Source organism: Drosophila ananassae, chromosome 3R, assembly GCF_017639315.1.
Source record: "Drosophila ananassae strain 14024-0371.13 chromosome 3R, ASM1763931v2, whole genome shotgun sequence".
Taxonomy (NCBI): domain Eukaryota; kingdom Metazoa; phylum Arthropoda; class Insecta; order Diptera; family Drosophilidae; genus Drosophila; species Drosophila ananassae.
In genome coordinates, this window is record NC_057930.1 from 16415748 (window position 1) to 16433313 (window position 17566).

Below are 17566 nucleotides of genomic sequence, written 5' to 3' on the forward strand. Positions count from 1 at the left end.
TAAATTTTATTTTAAATTTAAAATTCAAATATTAGATATATTTTTAATTATCTTTGAGTATTCGTCTATGGTATGGTATGAATAAAATATAATTATAAATTAAATAATTAAAATTTATAAAAAAAACATTTGTTTTATAATTTGGTAATTGATTAAACTTGTTTTTGGTTAAAAATGATTATAATAGACTGTTATTGAATTATCGATATAATTTCTAATTAATAGCATCAGCTGACGCAGTAGTCAGTGTTGGGAAACATCGAATCAAACTCTAAACGTTCGACGTTGCTTTTTTCACATTTTTGTTGCCGCTATGACATTACAACTTTAGGAAGCTCCTTAAATTCCCAGAAATCCGCCGACGTAACAGGACAGAGTATTATAGCAAACTGATGAGCGAGCTAGACGCAGAGAGTGACGGAAAAGAAATGGGCGTCGGGAGCCCCAGAGGTGCTGACGGAGATGCGGAAAATCGGAAAGGAGCACTGCCAACCGCCAAACTGGATGACCTGGTGCAGTATGTAAGCCTGCACGTGCGCATCCCCACGCCGCTGACGGGAGTGGTACTGCCCTTTGTGCCGCTGTACCTCGGTGCCTTCTACTTGTGGATCCACGTTTACGGAAGCAACTCACCGGGTGAGGATGACTTTGTTCCGCCTGAAAACTCAACGACGACGGACGTAGGCACTACGTGGAACGATGTGGGATTCATCGGCGTTTTGGCGATCGCATTTCTGCATGTGCTTACATTGCTCTTCTGTTACTGGAGCGTCCATGTGCTAGCCTTCCTGACCTGTCGCCGGGTGAAGTTGCCGGGACCCAATGTTCTGGCCAAGGTGGTGCCCACGGCTAACAATGGCAACTCAAAGATCGTTCCAGTACGTTCCGCCAAACTCGAGGACGGAACTACGCAGTATTACCTCGTTTTCCAAAAGACGAAGTATGTGTGGTGCCAGGATCGCAAGACTTTTCGATCTGTGGAGTTCCCTGTAAACGGACTACTAAGCAGCTACGCGTCATCCCGAGGCCTGGAGTCTGACGAAGCCATCAAAGCGTCCACCCTGACATATGGGAACAATGAAATGGATATGGTTGTGCCCGAATTCCACGAACTGTTCATTGAACGCGCCACGGCTCCGTTCTTTGTGTTCCAGGTATTTTCCGTGGGTCTCTGGTGCATGGACGATTACTGGTACTACTCCTTGTTCACTCTATTCATGTTGATTGCCTTCGAGTGCACCATTGTGAAGCAGCAGCTCCGTAACATGTCCGAGATCCGAAAAATGGGCAACAAGCCGTATCAGATCTACGCCTTCCGGCAGAACAAGTGGCGCCACATCGGCTCGGATGAACTGCTGCCTGGAGACTTGATTTCCGTAACGCGTTCCCAGAATGACAACCTTGTTCCCTGCGATTTGGTCATTCTGCGTGGATCCTGCATCGTGGACGAGTCCATGCTGACTGGAGAATCGGTGCCACAAATGAAGGAATCGCTGGAGTCTCTGGACAATTTAGATACAGAACTGGATACCGATGGGGAGGGTAAGCTGTTCGTTCTCTTTGGCGGCACCAAGGTGGTTCAGCACACCGCTCCTACAAAGGAATCCCTTCGTGCTCCGGATGGCGGTTGCATTGGCTATGTTATTCGAACTGGATTCAACACCTCTCAGGGGAAGTTGCTCCGCACCATCCTATTTGGTGCTAACCGGGCCACGGAGAACAATGCGGAAACCTTCGCATTCATTGCCTTCCTCATGGTCTTTGCCGTAGCTGCCGCATCTTACGTCTGGGTGAAGGGCAGCGAGGATCCCGAACGCAATCGCTACAAACTATTCCTGGAATGCACCCTGATCCTAACGGCCATCATTCCGCCAGACCTGCCGATCGAGCTTACACTGGCTGTCAACACGTCACTTATCCAGCTAACCAAGCTATTTGTCTTTTGCACGGAACCCTTTAGGATTCCCTTCGCCGGAAAGGTGCAGATCTGCTGCTTCGACAAGACTGGCACTCTGACTACGGATAACTTGATGGTCGAGGGTATAGCGGGACTGGCTCCCAATGGAGTCTGCGTTCCTATCGATCAGGCGGAGCCAAATACGGTACAGGTACTAGCCTGCTGTCACTCCCTGGCGCTGTTGGACGATGGATTAGTTGGTGATCCGCTCGAGAAGGCTACCCTGGCCGCCGTGGACTGGAATCTTACCAAGATGGATAGTGTTATTCCGAAGAGGACGCAGCTTAAGCCCCTGAAGATTATGGCGCGTTACCACTTTTCTTCGGCACTGAAACGAATGTCTGTTCTAGCTGGTTATTTGATTCCTTATTCCAACGAGGTGAGGCATATCGGAGCAGTCAAGGGTGCCCCCGAGGTTATTCAGAAGATGTTGACTGTGGTGCCTGCAGATTATGAGAAGGTAATTATTGAATTATTACTATTTTTCATTGTTTGTTAACTTAATGATTATCTTTTAGGTTTATTTGGAGTATGCCCGTCGAGGTGCCCGTGTCCTGGCCCTAGGTATTAAGGAGTTCGGCTCTTTGAGCGCGCAAAGAGTTCGGGAACTGAAACGTGATGAAGTGGAGTGTGACCTGACCTTTGCTGGCTTTGTCATCATATCCTGCCCCATGAAGCCCGACTCGAAGGCGGTAATCAAGGAGCTGATTCAGTCCTCCCACAAGGTGGTCATGATTACGGGAGACAATCCCTTAACAGCTTGCCACGTGGCTCGGGAGCTGCGCTTTACGCGAAAGAAGCTTCTGATTCTAACGCCGCCTAAAAACATAGAGGAGGACTCTTGGAGTTGGACGTCCATCGATGGGGAGCAAACCTACAAACTGGAGAACCGTCCGAAGAGCATATCGTTGATACTAGCCACTCATGATTTGTGCATTACGGGCGAGGCTCTGATGTACCTCCAGCAGCATGAACCGGACTATATGCGCCAAATACTGCCACAGATTACAATATGCGCCCGGTTCGCTCCCAAGCAGAAGGAGTTTGTCATCACGCAGCTTAAGCACTTGGGATACTGCACTTTGATGTGTGGTGATGGTACGAACGACGTGGGAGCTCTGAAGCATGCCAATGTTGGAGTTTCGTTGCTAACCAGTGCACCGGTGAAGAAGAAGCGTCCCGAAGATGAGCAGCAACTACAAGCAGCAGCAGCGGCAACTCAAGCGGCCAACCAAGCCAATCAGCAGCTTACTCCACGGGAGCGGGCACTCCGACGTCGGCAGGAACAACTCAACCAGACGCAAGCTCGCCTGCAGAGTGCTCTGCGGGACATTGAGGAGCAGACGATGGTCAAGCTGGGTGATGCCTCCATTGCAGCGCCCTTCACCAGTAAATCATCCTCGATTGTATGCGGTGGGAAATGAAAAATATTTAAAAATCAGTTTAATTTTAAAACGATTTCTTTGCAGTCAATCATATTATTAAACAAGGTCGCTGCACTCTGGTCACCACTCTTCAGATGTTCAAGATCCTCGCTCTGAATGCTCTCATACAGGCCTATTGCCAGTCTGTGCTGTATATTGATGGCGTCAAGTTCAGTGATACTCAGGCTACCATGCAGGGCATTTTCATTGCTGCCTGCTTCCTGTTTATCACGCGAGCAAAGGTTGGTGTTTGAACATTATTTGTTTTAATAACTTCTTTAAATTGAACCTTTTTTTCAGCCTCTGAAAACACTTTCCAAGGTGGCACCTCTGCCAAACATTTTCAATTTATACACAATTTCCACCATTCTCACACAATTCGCTGTTCACTTTGGAACGCTCTATTATTTGACTAGTGAAGCTACCAAATTGGCACCTCCTAGGTAAGTTTCCTTCTTATTTTAAAAGACATAAACATAAACGTAACTTTTATTGGCAGAGTCGGCAAAGTGAAGTTGTATATTGACATGGATGCCGAGGAAAAGACCAAATACGATCCAAACATTGTAAGCAGTACGGTCTACATCATCTGTTTATCCCTGCAAGTGGCAACTATAGCAGTCAATTATAAGGTAAGAGGGTTAATATTTGTCCTGAAAGACAGTTTAAAAATCTATTTTTTTCAGGGACATCCGTTCATGGAGAGCTTGCGCTCCAATCGTATGTTAATGTATGCTATCGGAGCATCCGCCACCTTGGTGCTGCTCTTATCCACGGGTCTTGCACCCGAATTGACGGAGTTTTTTGAAATCATTCAATTCCCAACTGAGGTAAGTGATTCGGTCTGCCGATCTCTACATCCATTTACAATCCGAGTAATCTTTACAGTTCCGTACAACTTTGCTAATGGTACTGGTCCTGGATATTCTGGGGGCCTTTACATTGGATCGAGTTTGCTCATTTCTTTTCGGGGAGACGCGTCGAAAGTCCAAAGTGCTTAACTGTTAGGTCTATATAGAAATAAATGCTTAAGACAAGGAGCCAGAGCCACTTGAAAACCCCCAACGTTCCAATATTTTGTTTGTATACCTTAAGACGTTTATAAGGTCGGTTTCTCCGCATGTATCGAACTCCGCATCATGAAAACAGTATAATGCATTTAATTTTATTATCGGACTGTATATTATCGGGAAAAATATATTATATAGATTTAACAAAAGAACGTAAAGTATGATCGAGACCCGTATTCGCAACTAGTGAAATTGTCGTAAAATTTGTAATGCGATTAAAATAGACAATTGAAAAAAACTATTTTTAAAAAATTGCTTTTTTTCCTTCTTGTTTTAAAGACTATGTTTGTGCTGGAATAGAATCGTCTACCTTAGAGTCCTCCAGTTGCTTGAATTGGATCAAGATAACCAAATATGTGGTGACTGCCGAAAATATCTGAAATTTTATAGTTTTAGAATAGATAGAAATTAAGAAATAATAGAATTATTAGATTACTTTGAATAAGGTGGAGTTATCTATGGCAAAAAATCCATAGGCCGTAAACTGAACCTCCTGTTTGATGCTCTTGGTGAGGAATTTGTCAATCTATAAAACAATTAGCTCGTCAAGAAATCCATTAAAATAAATATATTCTCTATAATTACTATATTCTGATACTCCTTGGCCTTGGCATAGACCCTGGCCAGTATCTGGGCTGTCGCGTTGGCCTGTAAATAGAGCCACTTTCAATAATTGCCACCCGGGCATATCTTTGATCGAAAAACTCACCTCTCTGGTGGTTAGACCACAACTCCGGGACAACAGCGCCAGCAGGGAGACGTGCATACAGAGCCAGGCGAAGCACCACTGCAATATATTGGGTGATATCATACCCTTGGCGGTTATCTGGACAAACAGATTATAGCAATTGGTGGTGACCGTGTAGAAGGAGTAGCCCAAGAAGGACACCAGGATCAGGTTGCAGCAATCATTGATGCCCTTGTAGATCCGCAGCAGTTTGTTGTGCATCCGATATATAAAAAGGGAGTCCTCCGGGAAGTTGTCCATCAAGGCTGCTCTAAAATGTCCATTATGGTTACGCTTCTGTTTCGGCTTCTGCTGCTGACCATAGGTGTATCCGTTCAGAAGTTGGTTTATAAAATGGAACCTTATATACACGATCTTCAGCAGGGCGGAGGCGAACACTATATAGGTAGCGGTGAGGCCATTTTGAATGGCATAGAAGGCCAGGAGCACGTAGGAGGTGGGGGTTATCTCGCCCTTTACCGCGTAGATCTTCAGGATGATGATGTAGGTCTGACTGACGGCGATTCCCACCAAAAACTTCACAGAGAATCCGAAATTTTCGTTCAAGTTGGCTCCAAACTGACGCCGGACCTCCTCGTCCAGTTGAAGAATCTCGTTCATGATCCTTAGCATACTCTTCGTATTACGGGCGCACACGAAAACCGTAAGGGTGTAGGTCAGGATGCAGAGGAGCAGTTCGATCCACTGGTTTACATTGTCCGTTTCCCGGTAAGAATAAAATAGCTGAGCTGAGATCGGCGTGAAGAGACTGTAGATGTTGAAGAGGGTCAGGGCGTGGACCACACCCCTCACAAAAAACGAATAGAACTCATTGGTTTTGGTGGGAGGACCCACTTCGTAGTCGGACACCTGCTCATAAATGGGCATCAAGCCACTCGCCTTCAGCACGGACATTATTGTGCGAATATCTTCGAAAACAGGATGATCTACTATCTTTGTCGGGGTAGCCGCAGTCGGAGGATCCCTAGTCCTGGTAAAGGCATCCCTACTAGGATGATGCACCCCGTACGGAGAAATTCTCTGCGGATATGGACGTGAACGCGACTTTTCCGTAGGCATTTCGATGACCCAAGTGTTCGGTGACATGGCCAACGAGGCACTGACGGGTCTAGAGGATATGGTCTACCGGATTACACCCCGTGGGGTTAAGGTTATCTGATTGTAGGTAGCACTACCCGGGGTTAAAAGCCATTAGTTTAATTGTTTCGCAATGCGAGTTATTGAATATTGATATTGGAGTGCTATTAAAATCCAAATTTTTATGAAAAAGGCATCAATGTTTAATATAATATGTTAGAAATCTATAAACTAATGGAACCTATTTTTCAAAAACAATTGGTATTAGTTCCAATAAAGATTAGTATTTAAACATAAAAAATAAAATTAAAAATTAAAGGAGCTAAAGCTTGTACCTATGTATATCCTTGAAGTTTTGTATATATTATAAGAATTTCTTTATAGACCCATTTCTTATAAATAAATTTTGAAAAAGTTCCAAAATTCTATCTACAGATTCTACAGCTATTTAGGCATCATATTTAAAGGCTCTATAAATTAATAGGATTTAAATATAGAGATTAATATTTAAGTAATAGGATTTAAATTTATCGACATGTATGTGTCTACGCCAATAAATGCCACAAGAATATGAATGAGAGGTGTGAAATATTATCCCTGTCACACTTTTCCCCCTATTAACAGCACATAACACGAACATAATCATTATGTGTAAGTCCCCTCGTATGTTTCCACCCCTAATGAGGGATTGCAATTCGAAGCAGCTCATTCATTTTTCCCATTCCCAACTTCACCTTGGTCGTGGAGGTCGTGGGGGGAGAATGGGAGTGAAAGCAGGAGAGAGTGCTTAACGGGCACACTGTTGCTTTTGGCACCCGCCCCACAGTAGAACAAGGCACACAAAAATTGATTAAATTTATAAATAAAGTTTTTTCCTCGCTTTATAAAATGTTAATTTTTTAAAAATAAAAACCATCGTTTAATTTTTAATTTATTTGATTTTATTTTGATTGAATATTTTTACCCTTTGACCCACTGTGATTCAATTCCCGTGACGTCACAACTTAAGCTTTCGGCTTAGAACGACAGATACAGATACTGAGAGCAGAGAGAGCGAGAATATGTAGGCGTGTGGGCAGGACAGCGCCAAGCCGGGGGATGAGAGGCCAGTTAGTGGGAGAGGCCAGCTCTTATCAGAAGCCGCACCGTCAAATCGCAGACAAAACAAAGCCGAAAGTAATCCCGGAAAGAAAGTCGCGCTCTTAGCTTGTATCTTTCCGGACGTCAATTGAAATGCTGTTGTTTCTGCTAGTTGTGGGGACTCTCGCCAAGATCCACGGCCATTATACCAGCGGGGATGCTCCAGTCTATCATCCACTTCCGCACTTTTGGACGGGCGTGGGCTTCTGCCCCGCCGGGTCGATCGATCACCAAGGGATTAGCTCCGCCCTAAGTTCCCCCGCCCTTCAGATGAATCTCCGCCAGATAGCCGCTCTGCCAGTGGGTGCAGTGACCCACGTCCGCATCCACTGGTTGCTGGAGCTGATTGACTTTCTGCAGTACGATTCCTCTGGAACTCCAGTATACGATTTTTCGAAATTTGATGCCTTTATTGACTTCCTGCATGATGAGCTGCGCCTTTCGCCAGTCTTGGAGTGGATGGGTAATCCGGGAGGGTTCCTCCTAGAAAACCCCGAAGAGATGCCCTTTTACTGGGAGCACTTAGTGAAGACCACGATGAACCATCAGTTGGGTGAGATAAATAGAGGAGATACTTGGAAAATATTTTCAAATTCACATACTCCCAGCTCGACATGGATCCTCTAGAATCGCTAACTGGAGGTACGAAACTTGGAACGAACCGGATCTCCGGAGCTACAACATGCTTAACCTGACCGCCGATACCTACCTGGACTATGTTCAAGCCGTGCGTCGTGGCCTCAGCAAAGCCGGTAGTCCGGAAACCATCGAGGGAAAACTTCAACCGCCCATGTACCGAGCTCTGCGAGGTCCAGCCGGCCTGTTCAAGAGCTTGGAACATCATCCGCTCTGTTGGAAGCTCCTGGAAGAGTGCAATAAAAAGGTGAGATACTGCCCCATCGATATACTCACCTTTCACCGGAAAGGAATCAATGGAACTGCCACTGAGATCGTCAACGGCTCTCTCGCATTGTTGGCACAAATCTACGAGGAGTATCCCAATCTTAAAAGTCTTCCAGTGGCCAATGAGTAAGTACTCCATAATGGTCTATTAATCATTTGACTCTCCCATATTGAATCCCCAGCGAGGCTGATCCCGTGGCTGGTTGGAGTACTCCCCACGAATTTCAGGCCGATGTGCGTTATGGAGTCACTCTGATATCGACGGTAATCCAGCACTTGCAGGCCAAGGTGGCCAATGGGCCACTGAGCAGGTTGGAGTCGATCAGCCATGACAACGCTTTCCTCAGCTATCATCCCTATGAGTTCACTCAGAGGACTCTGCTAGCCCACTTTCAAATGAACGAAACGGATCCGCCACATTCTCAGTTCATCCAAAAGCCCGTATACATTGCTTTGGGAATGCTGGCCAAGCTGGGCAATCGAGCTGCCAGGATTGAAACAGTCAACATGGACGCATCGCACAGTGTACAGGTGCTGCGGTCTGTTTCCGGCGGAATGGGCGGACCAGGACAATATATGGCCACCATATTCCTAAGTCCAGCGGAGGCGGGTCCTCAACTGACACCCTTCCATCACAAGTACACCCTGAACATGTCCATAGCCAACGAGTCGGCTTTCATCACCGAGCTCCTAGTGCCCTACATTACAGATCCCTACAACGTATGGCAGCAGGCTGGCACCCCTCCTTATCCGAATGCCACGTTGCGGGAAGCGATGCGACGCGTCCAGACACCAAAGCTCCACCAAACAGGACCCATTTGGGCCTATAACAGCGAGGTGGTGATAAACTCAGCCAACATCCCTCTGCCCTGGGCGATGCTGCTGCGCGTGTGTTCCGTCTCCTGGCCAAAGCTGCGCCGGCCACAGCAACTGGCCATCGCAGAAGTTACGCATCATGAGGTCTTTATTAGCTGGATGGAGCATCCCAAGTCAACGCAATGCTTGCGCAGCTACGAAGTCTGGTTCAAAGGACGCGACAGTAAAGGTCTCTCGCTCGATTGGGTGCTGATCTCCGAAGGCTGGCACCTGCCCTATCCCTCGTTTCAATATGCTCCAGGGGATGGGGGTTCCGTAAATGGTGAGTCAAAGAGGTATTACAATTTAAGATCTCCCACTAAACTCCCCCCACTAATCCCTTACAGGCTTTTATAAAGTTCGTGGAGTCGATGTCTTCAACGCCACCAGCCCCTTTTCGCAAATAGTCGAGTATATGGAGTTGTAGGATAACAAAAAGCTAGCAGTGCTCAGTATATTTAGGCAAAATGAAACCAAACATAATCAGGCCAGGCGCTAATGGAATGGACTCACTTCGCGTGGCGTGACATTTCTCTGGACTTGCGCCTCTGCCTTAACGCCGCCAATATCTCATAAAAATACATAAATAGATATATATTATATATTATGTGTGTTGTGTTCGTAATACATAAATGCCTCAATCCTGGGAAGGAATTGGCCAAACTATTTAATTCTCAGTGTGAAATATTTCCCGAGGAATCACATGAATCGATAACAACCTGGAGTTCCGTCTCCAAATAAAATAACTATGTAAGATTTTGGTCCTATTCAGCCTTCGGCATCCAGGACTAACCACTTTTCGTTGATGTGTTCGATCTGCTTGGTGAGAATGGGGTTGCGGACTCGAATCTTAACCTCCAGCTTGCCTCCAACCTGTTTCCGACCATCCATTAGCTAAAAGGACACAAGTTAATAAAGTTTATGTATTATTATTCAAAGGATACTCACATCGTAGGTGTCGTGTATGTCGCACTTAGTTTCCAGCGGCTGCAGCTTCACGTTGATGGTGCCGATCAGTGTGTCCGAACGCAGAAATCCCCTGAAACAACATAGGGGCAATTTACGACTAAGTCCACAACAGTCTATACTGCAGCTATTTAGCACAATATTTGGGAATTGAGACGTAAAAATATACACAATTGGTTAAAATGTTCCATTTCAAAATCAGTGACGTTTAAGTGATTCACGTAAAGACAAAATATAAGTGACAACCGAAGCCATAACTGAAGGATACGATACTCGGGACCAAAAGGACATGCTGATTACAAAAGGAAATCAAATTATTCTCTAAAATATGGGGATAAGTCAAATAAGGAGAACCTTGATTTCAAGGTACAATTCAGTGAGATATGCATTTCCCAAACATGATATTGTTTAGTTTATAAAGCTTGTTAAGCGATTGCAGAGACATGGGTTAATATACAACTATGCTACATAAATATTTCGAATTGCGAATTCGAAACTCACCCTCGAGAGTAGATCTCGAACTTAACTCCATGCCGCTTGAAGATTCTCTGGAATTGCCGATTGCTGCGCTGAATGTCCACCTTGAAGCGCTCATCGTAGTCCGGACTGCTGGTATCTCTAATTACATTAGTTTTAGTCTTAAAAGATTCATCCTGAAAGAGATATGTTGTGTTAATACCAGAAAAAATAATTTAAAAGAATGAACTCTTACATTAAGAAGTGGAAACTCCACACGAACGTAGGTATCCACCTCCTTTGGATTGGGAACATTGTAATTGATTCCCCGCACTACTACGATCTCCAACTCGCCATCCGTTAGATCAGTGTTGCAGTGAACAATGTTGAAGTTGCGCTTCTCGTAGTGAAATTTGGGAAGCGCCAAACCCTTGCGCTTGGAGTACCGAACGAAATCAAGGTCTTTCTGGACGGTTAAAGCCAGGTTCTCAAATCGATTCATGCCAGCTACATCACCCATGGCCTTGTGATGGTCTCTGGTATTCTTGCACATCATCAACTGCTTGGCGAGTTGTTCCTCCATGCGAACGCCTATTTCGCAGATGGTGTCATTGGGATCACACTCCTCGGCGGAAACTATGGCGAATGACGCCTCCAGATTGTCGCGTTGGGAAGGTGGAACAGGAAGCTGAAAAGGAATAATACAGTGAGAAGATTTCTTGATAATAACAAGAAACAAGTAACAACAACAGAAACAATAACAAGTAACAAACAACTAACCGTCGAAAGATCCACAGGTAGGCCACTACTTGCAGCATTCAACAGCGAATCGAATCCCTTGTATATCTTCAAGTACTCCTTGGCTTGGTCAATCTCCCCAGCTTTCTTTGCGTCTATTGCAGCCATCTTGAACTCCTTTTGACGTTCCAGCAGCAGCTTCATCTGCTGCTCGGCAAGGTTGCTCTTTTGTTGGTTTCCAGAGATGCGTGTGGTCAGCTCTTTTGGTTTCTGGGGTGATGGAGACTTTCGAACAGGTGTGGGGGTGGCAGCACTAGAGCTGGAGGGAGTACCTCCAGAGGAAGTGGTGGCAGTCGCAGGCGGAGATGTCGGAGAAGTTGGCGGTGATGGACTTGGAGCACTTTCAGCAGCAGGAGGCGCATCACCAGTTGGCAAAGGTCCAAAGCCGGGGGGTACCGGCAGTTCATCGTAAGGCACTGGCTTCCCAGCCTTGCAGAGCTTAATGGCGTCTTCATATTGTTTCACAATTCGTCCGAATCTTCTCGCCTTGCTGGTATTATTCTCCTCCTTGGCAGCTGCCTCCACTGATTGGTACTTTTCCAAACGCTGTTGCAGGGCTTCCAGTATAGTAGAAGCTGTTGGTGGTACCGCTGCTGGAGGAGCTGGGGCGGGAGCTGGAGCTGGCGCGGCAGGAGCTTCAGGAGCAGACTCGCCAGCAGATCCCTGCATCTTTGCCAAAAACTCAAGAAACTCAGATGGCGGTGGAGGCATGTCGCTGAGATCAACTTCCTGTCCTTCTTCGCACATCTTGACCACCACATCGAATTGCTTCACCACCTTGAGGAACTGGAGGGCAGTTGCCGTATCTCCACTGCGCTTGGATTGCAATGCAGCCGCTTTATATTCGTTCTGGCGGGTGCGCATTTGTGCCACAAGAGGATTGGAGGACACAGATGGAGCCGTGGAGTCCGTGGGTGTCTGTGGTGCTGGAGGCAGTGCCGGTGCGGAACGAGCTGGAACCAGAGGTGCGGCTGGAGGCGCTTCAGCTTCTGGTGGAGGCGCAGGATCCACGCAGGCAGCAGGTTTCACACTGACCTCGGGTGGGATATCATCCACGTTAATAGTTTTTCCTGCTGCAGCTTGTTTATGGAGGCTTTGCAGGGTCTTCAGACCCCTTCCAAAGCGTCTTGCTTTGCCCGAATCTCCCGCTGCACTGGCGTTTGCCTCGGCAACCTTGTACATCTCCAGGCGCTGCTTGATGATGCCCAATGTGTCCACCGTGGTGGTTGGAAGAAAAGTTTGTGGTGGTTCTTCATCATCAACAGGAGCTGCTGCGGCAGGCTCCTCTTCCACATCCTCATGCTCGACACCGATGGCACTCAGTTCACCCATCAAATCGGAGTCATTTTCGAGAGCATCATCGTCGTCGTCGTCACTGACATCACGCAAGCTATCCGCAATCATTCTGTCTAGGTCGCTAGCAGGCACAAGCTTAGGCTTGGGTTTTGCTTTGGGCTTGGGTCCTCCTCCTCCGGCTATGGCAGCCAACTCTGCTTCCAGATCACTATCGCCGCCATCATCGTCTCCGTAGCCGGCGCTGGGATCAAAGTCATCTGGAATTTCCGTAAGACCAAACTATCCGAAACAAAAAAGGTTCAGCAGGCGATGAGTCATAATTAATTTATAGCCGAATCTTGTTGTTTATTTAATAAGCTCTTACCTGTGACAAATCATGTTGTCTTCTTTTCGCTGGCTCTGGTTTCTTTCTGGAAAACATTGCTGGCAAAATGTTATCTATTTAATCTAGGAAAAGACCCAAAAGCTGGTCAAGTAATTTCAAATATCGCTTCGCGGTGGCTCAGACAACAATAACAGGCTATTTGTAGGGAGCACGGTTATAAAAGTGGGGTGGCGCAGGAAATTGTCTGTGGCATGAGTGACGTCACAAAAGCAGGGATGCAAAAGTGTTTTTATGATGTAGTTTTTAAACACATATGTTTTTTGAAATTAAATATTGAATTTAAAATTTTAAATAATGGTAATCATATTAGAAGGATTTTCGAGTCTAATAAATATATTTGTTTAATTATATTCTTCTTTTTTATGTACATGACAGCAATATTTTTTACTTATTTAAAAACTTTCCATCAACTACATGGTCAGTCCGAATATATGGCTTTAAAATTCCATAATTTATATCCCAATTTCCTCAAAAAAACAATTTTTTGTAAGCAACAGGGCTGAGTACACGTTAACAGGTACAGGGCTGCCAGCTGACCATTCGATTACTATCGTATCACGAGTAATCGCTCACAGGCAAAAAAGAGTTTGCGAAAAAAACGGAATAAAAATATAAATTAATTGCAACCCGTGGAGTTAGCGGAAGCTGGTGTGCTCCATAGACCACTTCAACAGCTAAAAACCGTGGCCGCGCCCCAACTGCCTGTGAAGCAAGTGAAACTAGCTGAAAAGCAAAGCATAGGAGATTTTCTCGCCCTCATTGTACCAGGAATCAGCATTATTTTTGAAAGGGGGAAGCGGGGGGGCTGGTTTTGATAGGCGTGGAAATAAACAAACGAAACTTATAGGATCGGACTGAAAAGGAGAAATTGATTGGATTATATCGCATCTAGAGAAACGGAGGAGAGGGGCGTGGCTAGCTCACGCTCGAATCCCACTGAATTGTCAACAAGTAGGCGGCTGTAATGGACGTGTCGCTTACTGAGCCGGAGTCGCGCTTCTACAGCGAACTCTTTCAATGCTGCGACGTGGAGAACACTGGCAAGGTGCCCATTCTGAAAGCCACGGAACTGTTTCGCTCGGCGGACATTTCCAATGATGCGGTTATTGAGGTAGGTTTCCTAAACGATCCTTTTATGTGTCGATCTTATTTTATGGTGATTTCCTTGAAGATTACTGGCCTGGCTGGAATTCCGTCCGCGGCGCTGCACATCTCGCGGTGCCAGTTCTACTCGTGCCTCAAGCTCATCGCCGCCCACCAGGCGGCAATGCCACTGCGCCAGGAACTAATATCCGCCTCAGTGCCGCTGCCATTGCCCCACTTCAGTTGGAAGGAGGCGGTCACGGCACCGGTTTCTCTGGTTGAGAACGGATTAAGTGCATCGGGAGAGGGCAGTAACTCGTTGCGTCGTAACTCGCAGCAGGAACAGTTTCAGGATGTCTCCGATCTCCCCAGTACCGACTCCGAGATCGAGCAAAACGAATCGGTGGATGAGGCTAGTGGTCATGGACGCGGTGCAGATGGTAGCGGTGTCGTGAGCAGCAGCAGTCGGGAGAATGTCAGGGTCCGTATCTTATCAATTAGCTTTGCCGAAATTCCTCGTCTTATCTGTTTAGTTTTTTTTTCTTTAGCGGCGACGCGGTGGTGGTGGATCCCCAGAGGCCTGGAGCACCAATAGCGACAGCCCCACGCCCACCAACAGCGTGGCCGAGCGGCCTTGGGCCCAGGACACTCTGTGGCACGGCTTGCTGGGCGACGAGCACCGCCAACTGCTGGGCACCGAAGAGGAGTCTTCGGACCGTCACAGCAGCGACGACGAAGAAAACGAAAACGAACTGGTCACGCTTTATCAAATTACACCAGAGCAGCGCGAGTACTACAATAAGCAGTTTAAGGCGGTGCAAAGGGATCCACATGGACTTCTTTCGGGTCAGGCAGCGAGGTTGGAGCTTCCTCTTAAGTCTTAGAGTTCAATTTTTCATTAATTTCTTTTGTTTCGTAGAGTATTCTTTGAGAAAAGCCGCATTCCTGTGGAGGAGCTACGGCATATTTGGCAACTATGCGATGTAACACGTGACGGTGCATTAAGCTTGTCGGAATTCACTGCCGCAATGCATTTGGTAGTGCTGCGGCGTAATAACATTCCTCTCCCCACGAGTCTACCTCACTGCTTGCATCCCAATGTGCTGCAGGTGGGAGTTTCTGGGGGAAGTGGAGTGGGCTCTTCGTCGGCGACGTCGCAGCCCCAGGAGCCGCCGGAAGCCGATCTCCTGCACCTAAACGATGACGAGGAGGACGATCACACTGACAACACGATTATTGCCGGCAATCTTAGTGGAGGCAGTTCCTCCGGCAAACCGCGTCAAAATGCGCCCGGCGACAAGAATATCATGAATCTGAGCAACATCTCCACGTCCTCGCAGGCCAGCAATAGCTCCAGGCGCGAGGCTACACCACCCATCAACCGCAGCGTTTCTAATTCTCCCAACGTTGAGAAGATAGCAACTGGAACGGTTTCCACCAACGCTGTAGAACCCGCCAGTCAATGGACAAAATTCAGTGAATCTCCCACATCGAGTGTGGCTCCAGTGCAGCCATCTGTTGGTGAGCCCCCGGCTGCAGCCGCTGCCCCAGTCGTTACTAGTCCCGGCCTCAAGCCAGCACTGTTTGATATGAAGCGCTCCGCACAAGATGTAGTATCCAATCCTCAGATCCTTCACCCAGTGCCGCTAAGAGTGACGCCCATTGGCAAGTTCCATTTTTTTTTAGACAGAGATGACATTTTTAATTCAAAATATTTATTTTTGCAGGCACAGCCATGGCTGCCTCGACAGAGCCATCGAACGACAACGAAAGCGTTGTGATTCTACGCGAGGAGAGCCCCAAGGCTATCACATCTACCGTGGTGACCAGTCAGACATCAGGCGGTAATGCTCCCAGTTCCCATCGTGATAGCAATGATTTGCGTGCCATCCAGAGGCCCCAGGCCAAGAAGCTGCCGGCTAAGAACAGCGCACTGCCTCCGCCGCCGCAACGGGAGGCGAGCATCGGTTCTAGCGGACCGAGCGAGCCGCCGGAGCAACAGACTGTCTACGGAGCGCCCAAAAAGGAGCCACCGCCCCTGCCACCACCAAGGCCCCATCGCCATGCCCGAAGCAGTAGTCTGGACCTGAACAAGTTTAAAGTGGTGCCTGCAGGCGGTGCTCAGCAAGAGGTGAGATTCAAGTACTTTTTAATTGTCCTTTTCAAGATAATAATTTTGGATAATTATAAGAGATTTATGAATACTTTTTAGTGTTTTTGGTTATTATGAAAGACAGGGTTTCCCCTGGAAAGTGGCCCAAGTTCTTTACTCCATTGGATATAATATAATTTCTCTAAAAAACATGAAAGTTATATGTTTCCTCTTTGCTTTTTTGCTGTTACCCTTATTTGTTTTACTTACCAATCTTTACTTATTAAATGTGTATAAATATGCGACCCCATTCTTTGTTAAGATCACTGCCCAGGCCAGCTTCGATATGCAAACCTCAACAGGTTTTGCCGATTTCACGCACTTTGCCGACGAAGGCAGCGCCGCGAGCATCGTAAGTCCAACCAACTACCTGTAATGCCACTTGTAACGCATTCAAATCAAATTGGCCGTAGATCCATTAGTGCAACATGTCCAAATTCAGTAGCTTAACGTTCAAATAATATTATTTAAAGTTATTTATAATCTGGGATTGTCCATTTTTAGGCGGACGAACAGCAGTTGCATTCGTTACCTCCGGTAGCTCCGCCCCCACAGGCTGCACCACCTACGCGGATTACGTTGCAGCAGACGCGTGTTTCGGCATTCGAGGTGTATCGAAAGCCACAATCACCGCCCCAGCAGCCACCACCGCGGGCTCCCACTACCGCAGGAGCAACCTTACCCAGTGCCGAGAGCTTCGAGAAGCGGGTGACTGCCATCAGTGACTCTCTGCGCCATGTGACATTTACGAAAGGACAGGCCAGCACAACGGAACTGCTGCAGAAGCTGCGCGAGCAGAACAACTCACTGCTGCATCTCTGCAACGATCTAAGTGACGAACTGTTGAGTGTCCAGACGCGCAAGGAGGAGATGCGTCTCAAGCTGGAAGGCTTGACAGCATCGGAGACTCCTGTCCGAACCGGCTCCACGAACTCGGGCCCAGTGACGGCCAACGTGACAGGTGGATCGTCCGGGTCGACAGGAGGCGTCTTCACCAATGTGTGAAGATGAACGTGAACCTTGGAAACGTATTGAGGTTTTTGAGTGAATCGATTTGTTTAGGAAGCTTTCTAAGTCCTAGAAAGATATCTGTAACTTGAAATCTTTGACTAAAAGTTGTTTAATTTAATGAATAAGTTCAAAATATTCATATCTTTCTTTCTTTGTAATATTTTTTTATTCCTAAAGTAACTTCTTAATAATCTTAATATTTCTTTTTTAATGTAAAAAACTTGTAATTTTTTTTTGTTAAATAT

The 17566-nt window shown here is 46.6% G+C and overlaps 5 protein-coding genes across 7 annotated transcripts; 3 read left to right on the forward strand and 2 right to left on the reverse strand.

Moving 5' to 3' along the window:
- Positions 1-242: 242 nt before the first annotated feature.
- LOC6497056 (endoplasmic reticulum transmembrane helix translocase) lies at positions 243-4692 on the forward strand. Its single transcript, XM_001962804.4, has 7 exons — positions 243-2417; positions 2476-3370; positions 3427-3623; positions 3682-3824; positions 3881-4013; positions 4068-4211; positions 4270-4692. Exons 1-7 carry the CDS (start codon positions 393-395, stop codon positions 4387-4389), a joined length of 3657 nt encoding a protein of 1218 aa, XP_001962840.2. The 5' UTR covers positions 243-392; the 3' UTR covers positions 4390-4692.
- A 39-nt stretch (positions 4693-4731) lies between these two features.
- On the reverse strand, positions 4732-7204 carry LOC6498448 (gustatory and pheromone receptor 32a). Its single transcript, XM_001962803.4, has 4 exons — positions 5161-7204; positions 5037-5099; positions 4888-4977; positions 4732-4827 (listed from the first exon to the last, which is right to left on the reverse strand). The coding sequence occupies exons 1-4, from the start codon at positions 6283-6285 to the stop codon at positions 4732-4734; spliced, it is 1374 nt and encodes a 457-aa protein (XP_001962839.1). The 5' UTR covers positions 6286-7204.
- A 14-nt stretch (positions 7205-7218) lies between these two features.
- LOC6497057 (alpha-L-iduronidase) lies at positions 7219-9845 on the forward strand. The gene is made up of 4 exons (XM_001962802.4): positions 7219-7969; positions 8025-8445; positions 8502-9457; positions 9522-9845. Exons 1-4 carry the CDS (start codon positions 7510-7512, stop codon positions 9599-9601), a joined length of 1917 nt encoding a protein of 638 aa, XP_001962838.1. The 5' UTR covers positions 7219-7509; the 3' UTR covers positions 9602-9845.
- On the reverse strand, positions 9762-13354 carry LOC6498447 (coiled-coil and C2 domain-containing protein 1-like). 2 transcript variants are annotated; one of them, XM_014906644.3, is made up of 6 exons: positions 13055-13354; positions 11377-12969; positions 10853-11284; positions 10642-10793; positions 10123-10267; positions 9762-10068 (listed from the first exon to the last, which is right to left on the reverse strand). In XM_014906644.3, exons 1-6 carry the CDS (start codon positions 13109-13111, stop codon positions 9943-9945), a joined length of 2505 nt encoding a protein of 834 aa, XP_014762130.1. In that variant the 5' UTR covers positions 13112-13354; the 3' UTR covers positions 9762-9942. The 2 variants fall into 2 exon arrangements, with proteins under 2 accessions (XP_014762130.1, XP_001962837.1); XM_001962801.4 differs by having other exon boundaries at positions 10123-10213; positions 13055-13353.
- Positions 13355-13523: 169 nt separating this feature from the next.
- Positions 13524-17522, forward strand: LOC6497058 (ralBP1-associated Eps domain-containing protein 2). 2 transcript variants are annotated; one of them, XM_001962800.4, is made up of 7 exons: positions 13524-14186; positions 14247-14639; positions 14707-15017; positions 15078-15823; positions 15886-16289; positions 16573-16662; positions 16815-17522. In XM_001962800.4, the coding sequence occupies exons 1-7, from the start codon at positions 14040-14042 to the stop codon at positions 17313-17315; spliced, it is 2592 nt and encodes an 863-aa protein (XP_001962836.1). In that variant the 5' UTR covers positions 13524-14039; the 3' UTR covers positions 17316-17522. The 2 variants fall into 2 exon arrangements, with proteins under 2 accessions (XP_001962836.1, XP_014761508.1); XM_014906022.3 differs by lacking the exon at positions 16573-16662 and having other exon boundaries at positions 13525-14186.
- Positions 17523-17566: the final 44 nt, after the last annotated feature.

What these genes read in the sequence shown, in the direction of transcription:
- LOC6497056 (XM_001962804.4), top strand. Translation starts at nt 393, where the DNA reads ATGAGCGAGCTAGACGCAGAGAGTGACGGAAAAGAAATGGGCGTCGGG. An exon ending in ATCATCCTCGATTGTATGCG is followed by an intron (nt 3,371 to 3,426) that starts GTGGGAAATGAA and finishes ATTTCTTTGCAG; the next exon opens with TCAATCATATTATTAAACAA. An exon ending in TCATTCAATTCCCAACTGAG is followed by an intron (nt 4,212 to 4,269) that starts GTAAGTGATTCG and finishes TAATCTTTACAG; the next exon opens with TTCCGTACAACTTTGCTAAT.
- LOC6498448 (XM_001962803.4), bottom strand. Translation starts at nt 6,285, where the DNA reads ATGTCACCGAACACTTGGGTCATCGAAATGCCTACGGAAAAGTCGCGT. An exon ending in CCAAGGAGTATCAGAATATA is followed by an intron (nt 4,978 to 5,036) that starts GTAATTATAGAG and finishes ATTGTTTTATAG; the next exon opens with ATTGACAAATTCCTCACCAA. An exon ending in ATAACTCCACCTTATTCAAA is followed by an intron (nt 4,828 to 4,887) that starts GTAATCTAATAA and finishes ATAAAATTTCAG; the next exon opens with ATATTTTCGGCAGTCACCAC.
- LOC6497057 (XM_001962802.4), top strand. Translation starts at nt 7,510, where the DNA reads ATGCTGTTGTTTCTGCTAGTTGTGGGGACTCTCGCCAAGATCCACGGC. An exon ending in AGTCTTCCAGTGGCCAATGA is followed by an intron (nt 8,446 to 8,501) that starts GTAAGTACTCCA and finishes TTGAATCCCCAG; the next exon opens with CGAGGCTGATCCCGTGGCTG. An exon ending in GGATGGGGGTTCCGTAAATG is followed by an intron (nt 9,458 to 9,521) that starts GTGAGTCAAAGA and finishes AATCCCTTACAG; the next exon opens with GCTTTTATAAAGTTCGTGGA.
- LOC6498447 (XM_014906644.3), bottom strand. Translation starts at nt 13,111, where the DNA reads ATGTTTTCCAGAAAGAAACCAGAGCCAGCGAAAAGAAGACAACATGAT. An exon ending in GACAACATGATTTGTCACAG is followed by an intron (nt 12,970 to 13,054) that starts GTAAGAGCTTAT and finishes TGTTTCGGATAG; the next exon opens with TTTGGTCTTACGGAAATTCC. An exon ending in ACATACACGACACCTACGAT is followed by an intron (nt 10,069 to 10,122) that starts GTGAGTATCCTT and finishes GTGTCCTTTTAG; the next exon opens with CTAATGGATGGTCGGAAACA.
- LOC6497058 (XM_001962800.4), top strand. Translation starts at nt 14,040, where the DNA reads ATGGACGTGTCGCTTACTGAGCCGGAGTCGCGCTTCTACAGCGAACTC. An exon ending in CCAATGATGCGGTTATTGAG is followed by an intron (nt 14,187 to 14,246) that starts GTAGGTTTCCTA and finishes ATTTCCTTGAAG; the next exon opens with ATTACTGGCCTGGCTGGAAT. An exon ending in GCAGTCGGGAGAATGTCAGG is followed by an intron (nt 14,640 to 14,706) that starts GTCCGTATCTTA and finishes TTTTTTCTTTAG; the next exon opens with CGGCGACGCGGTGGTGGTGG.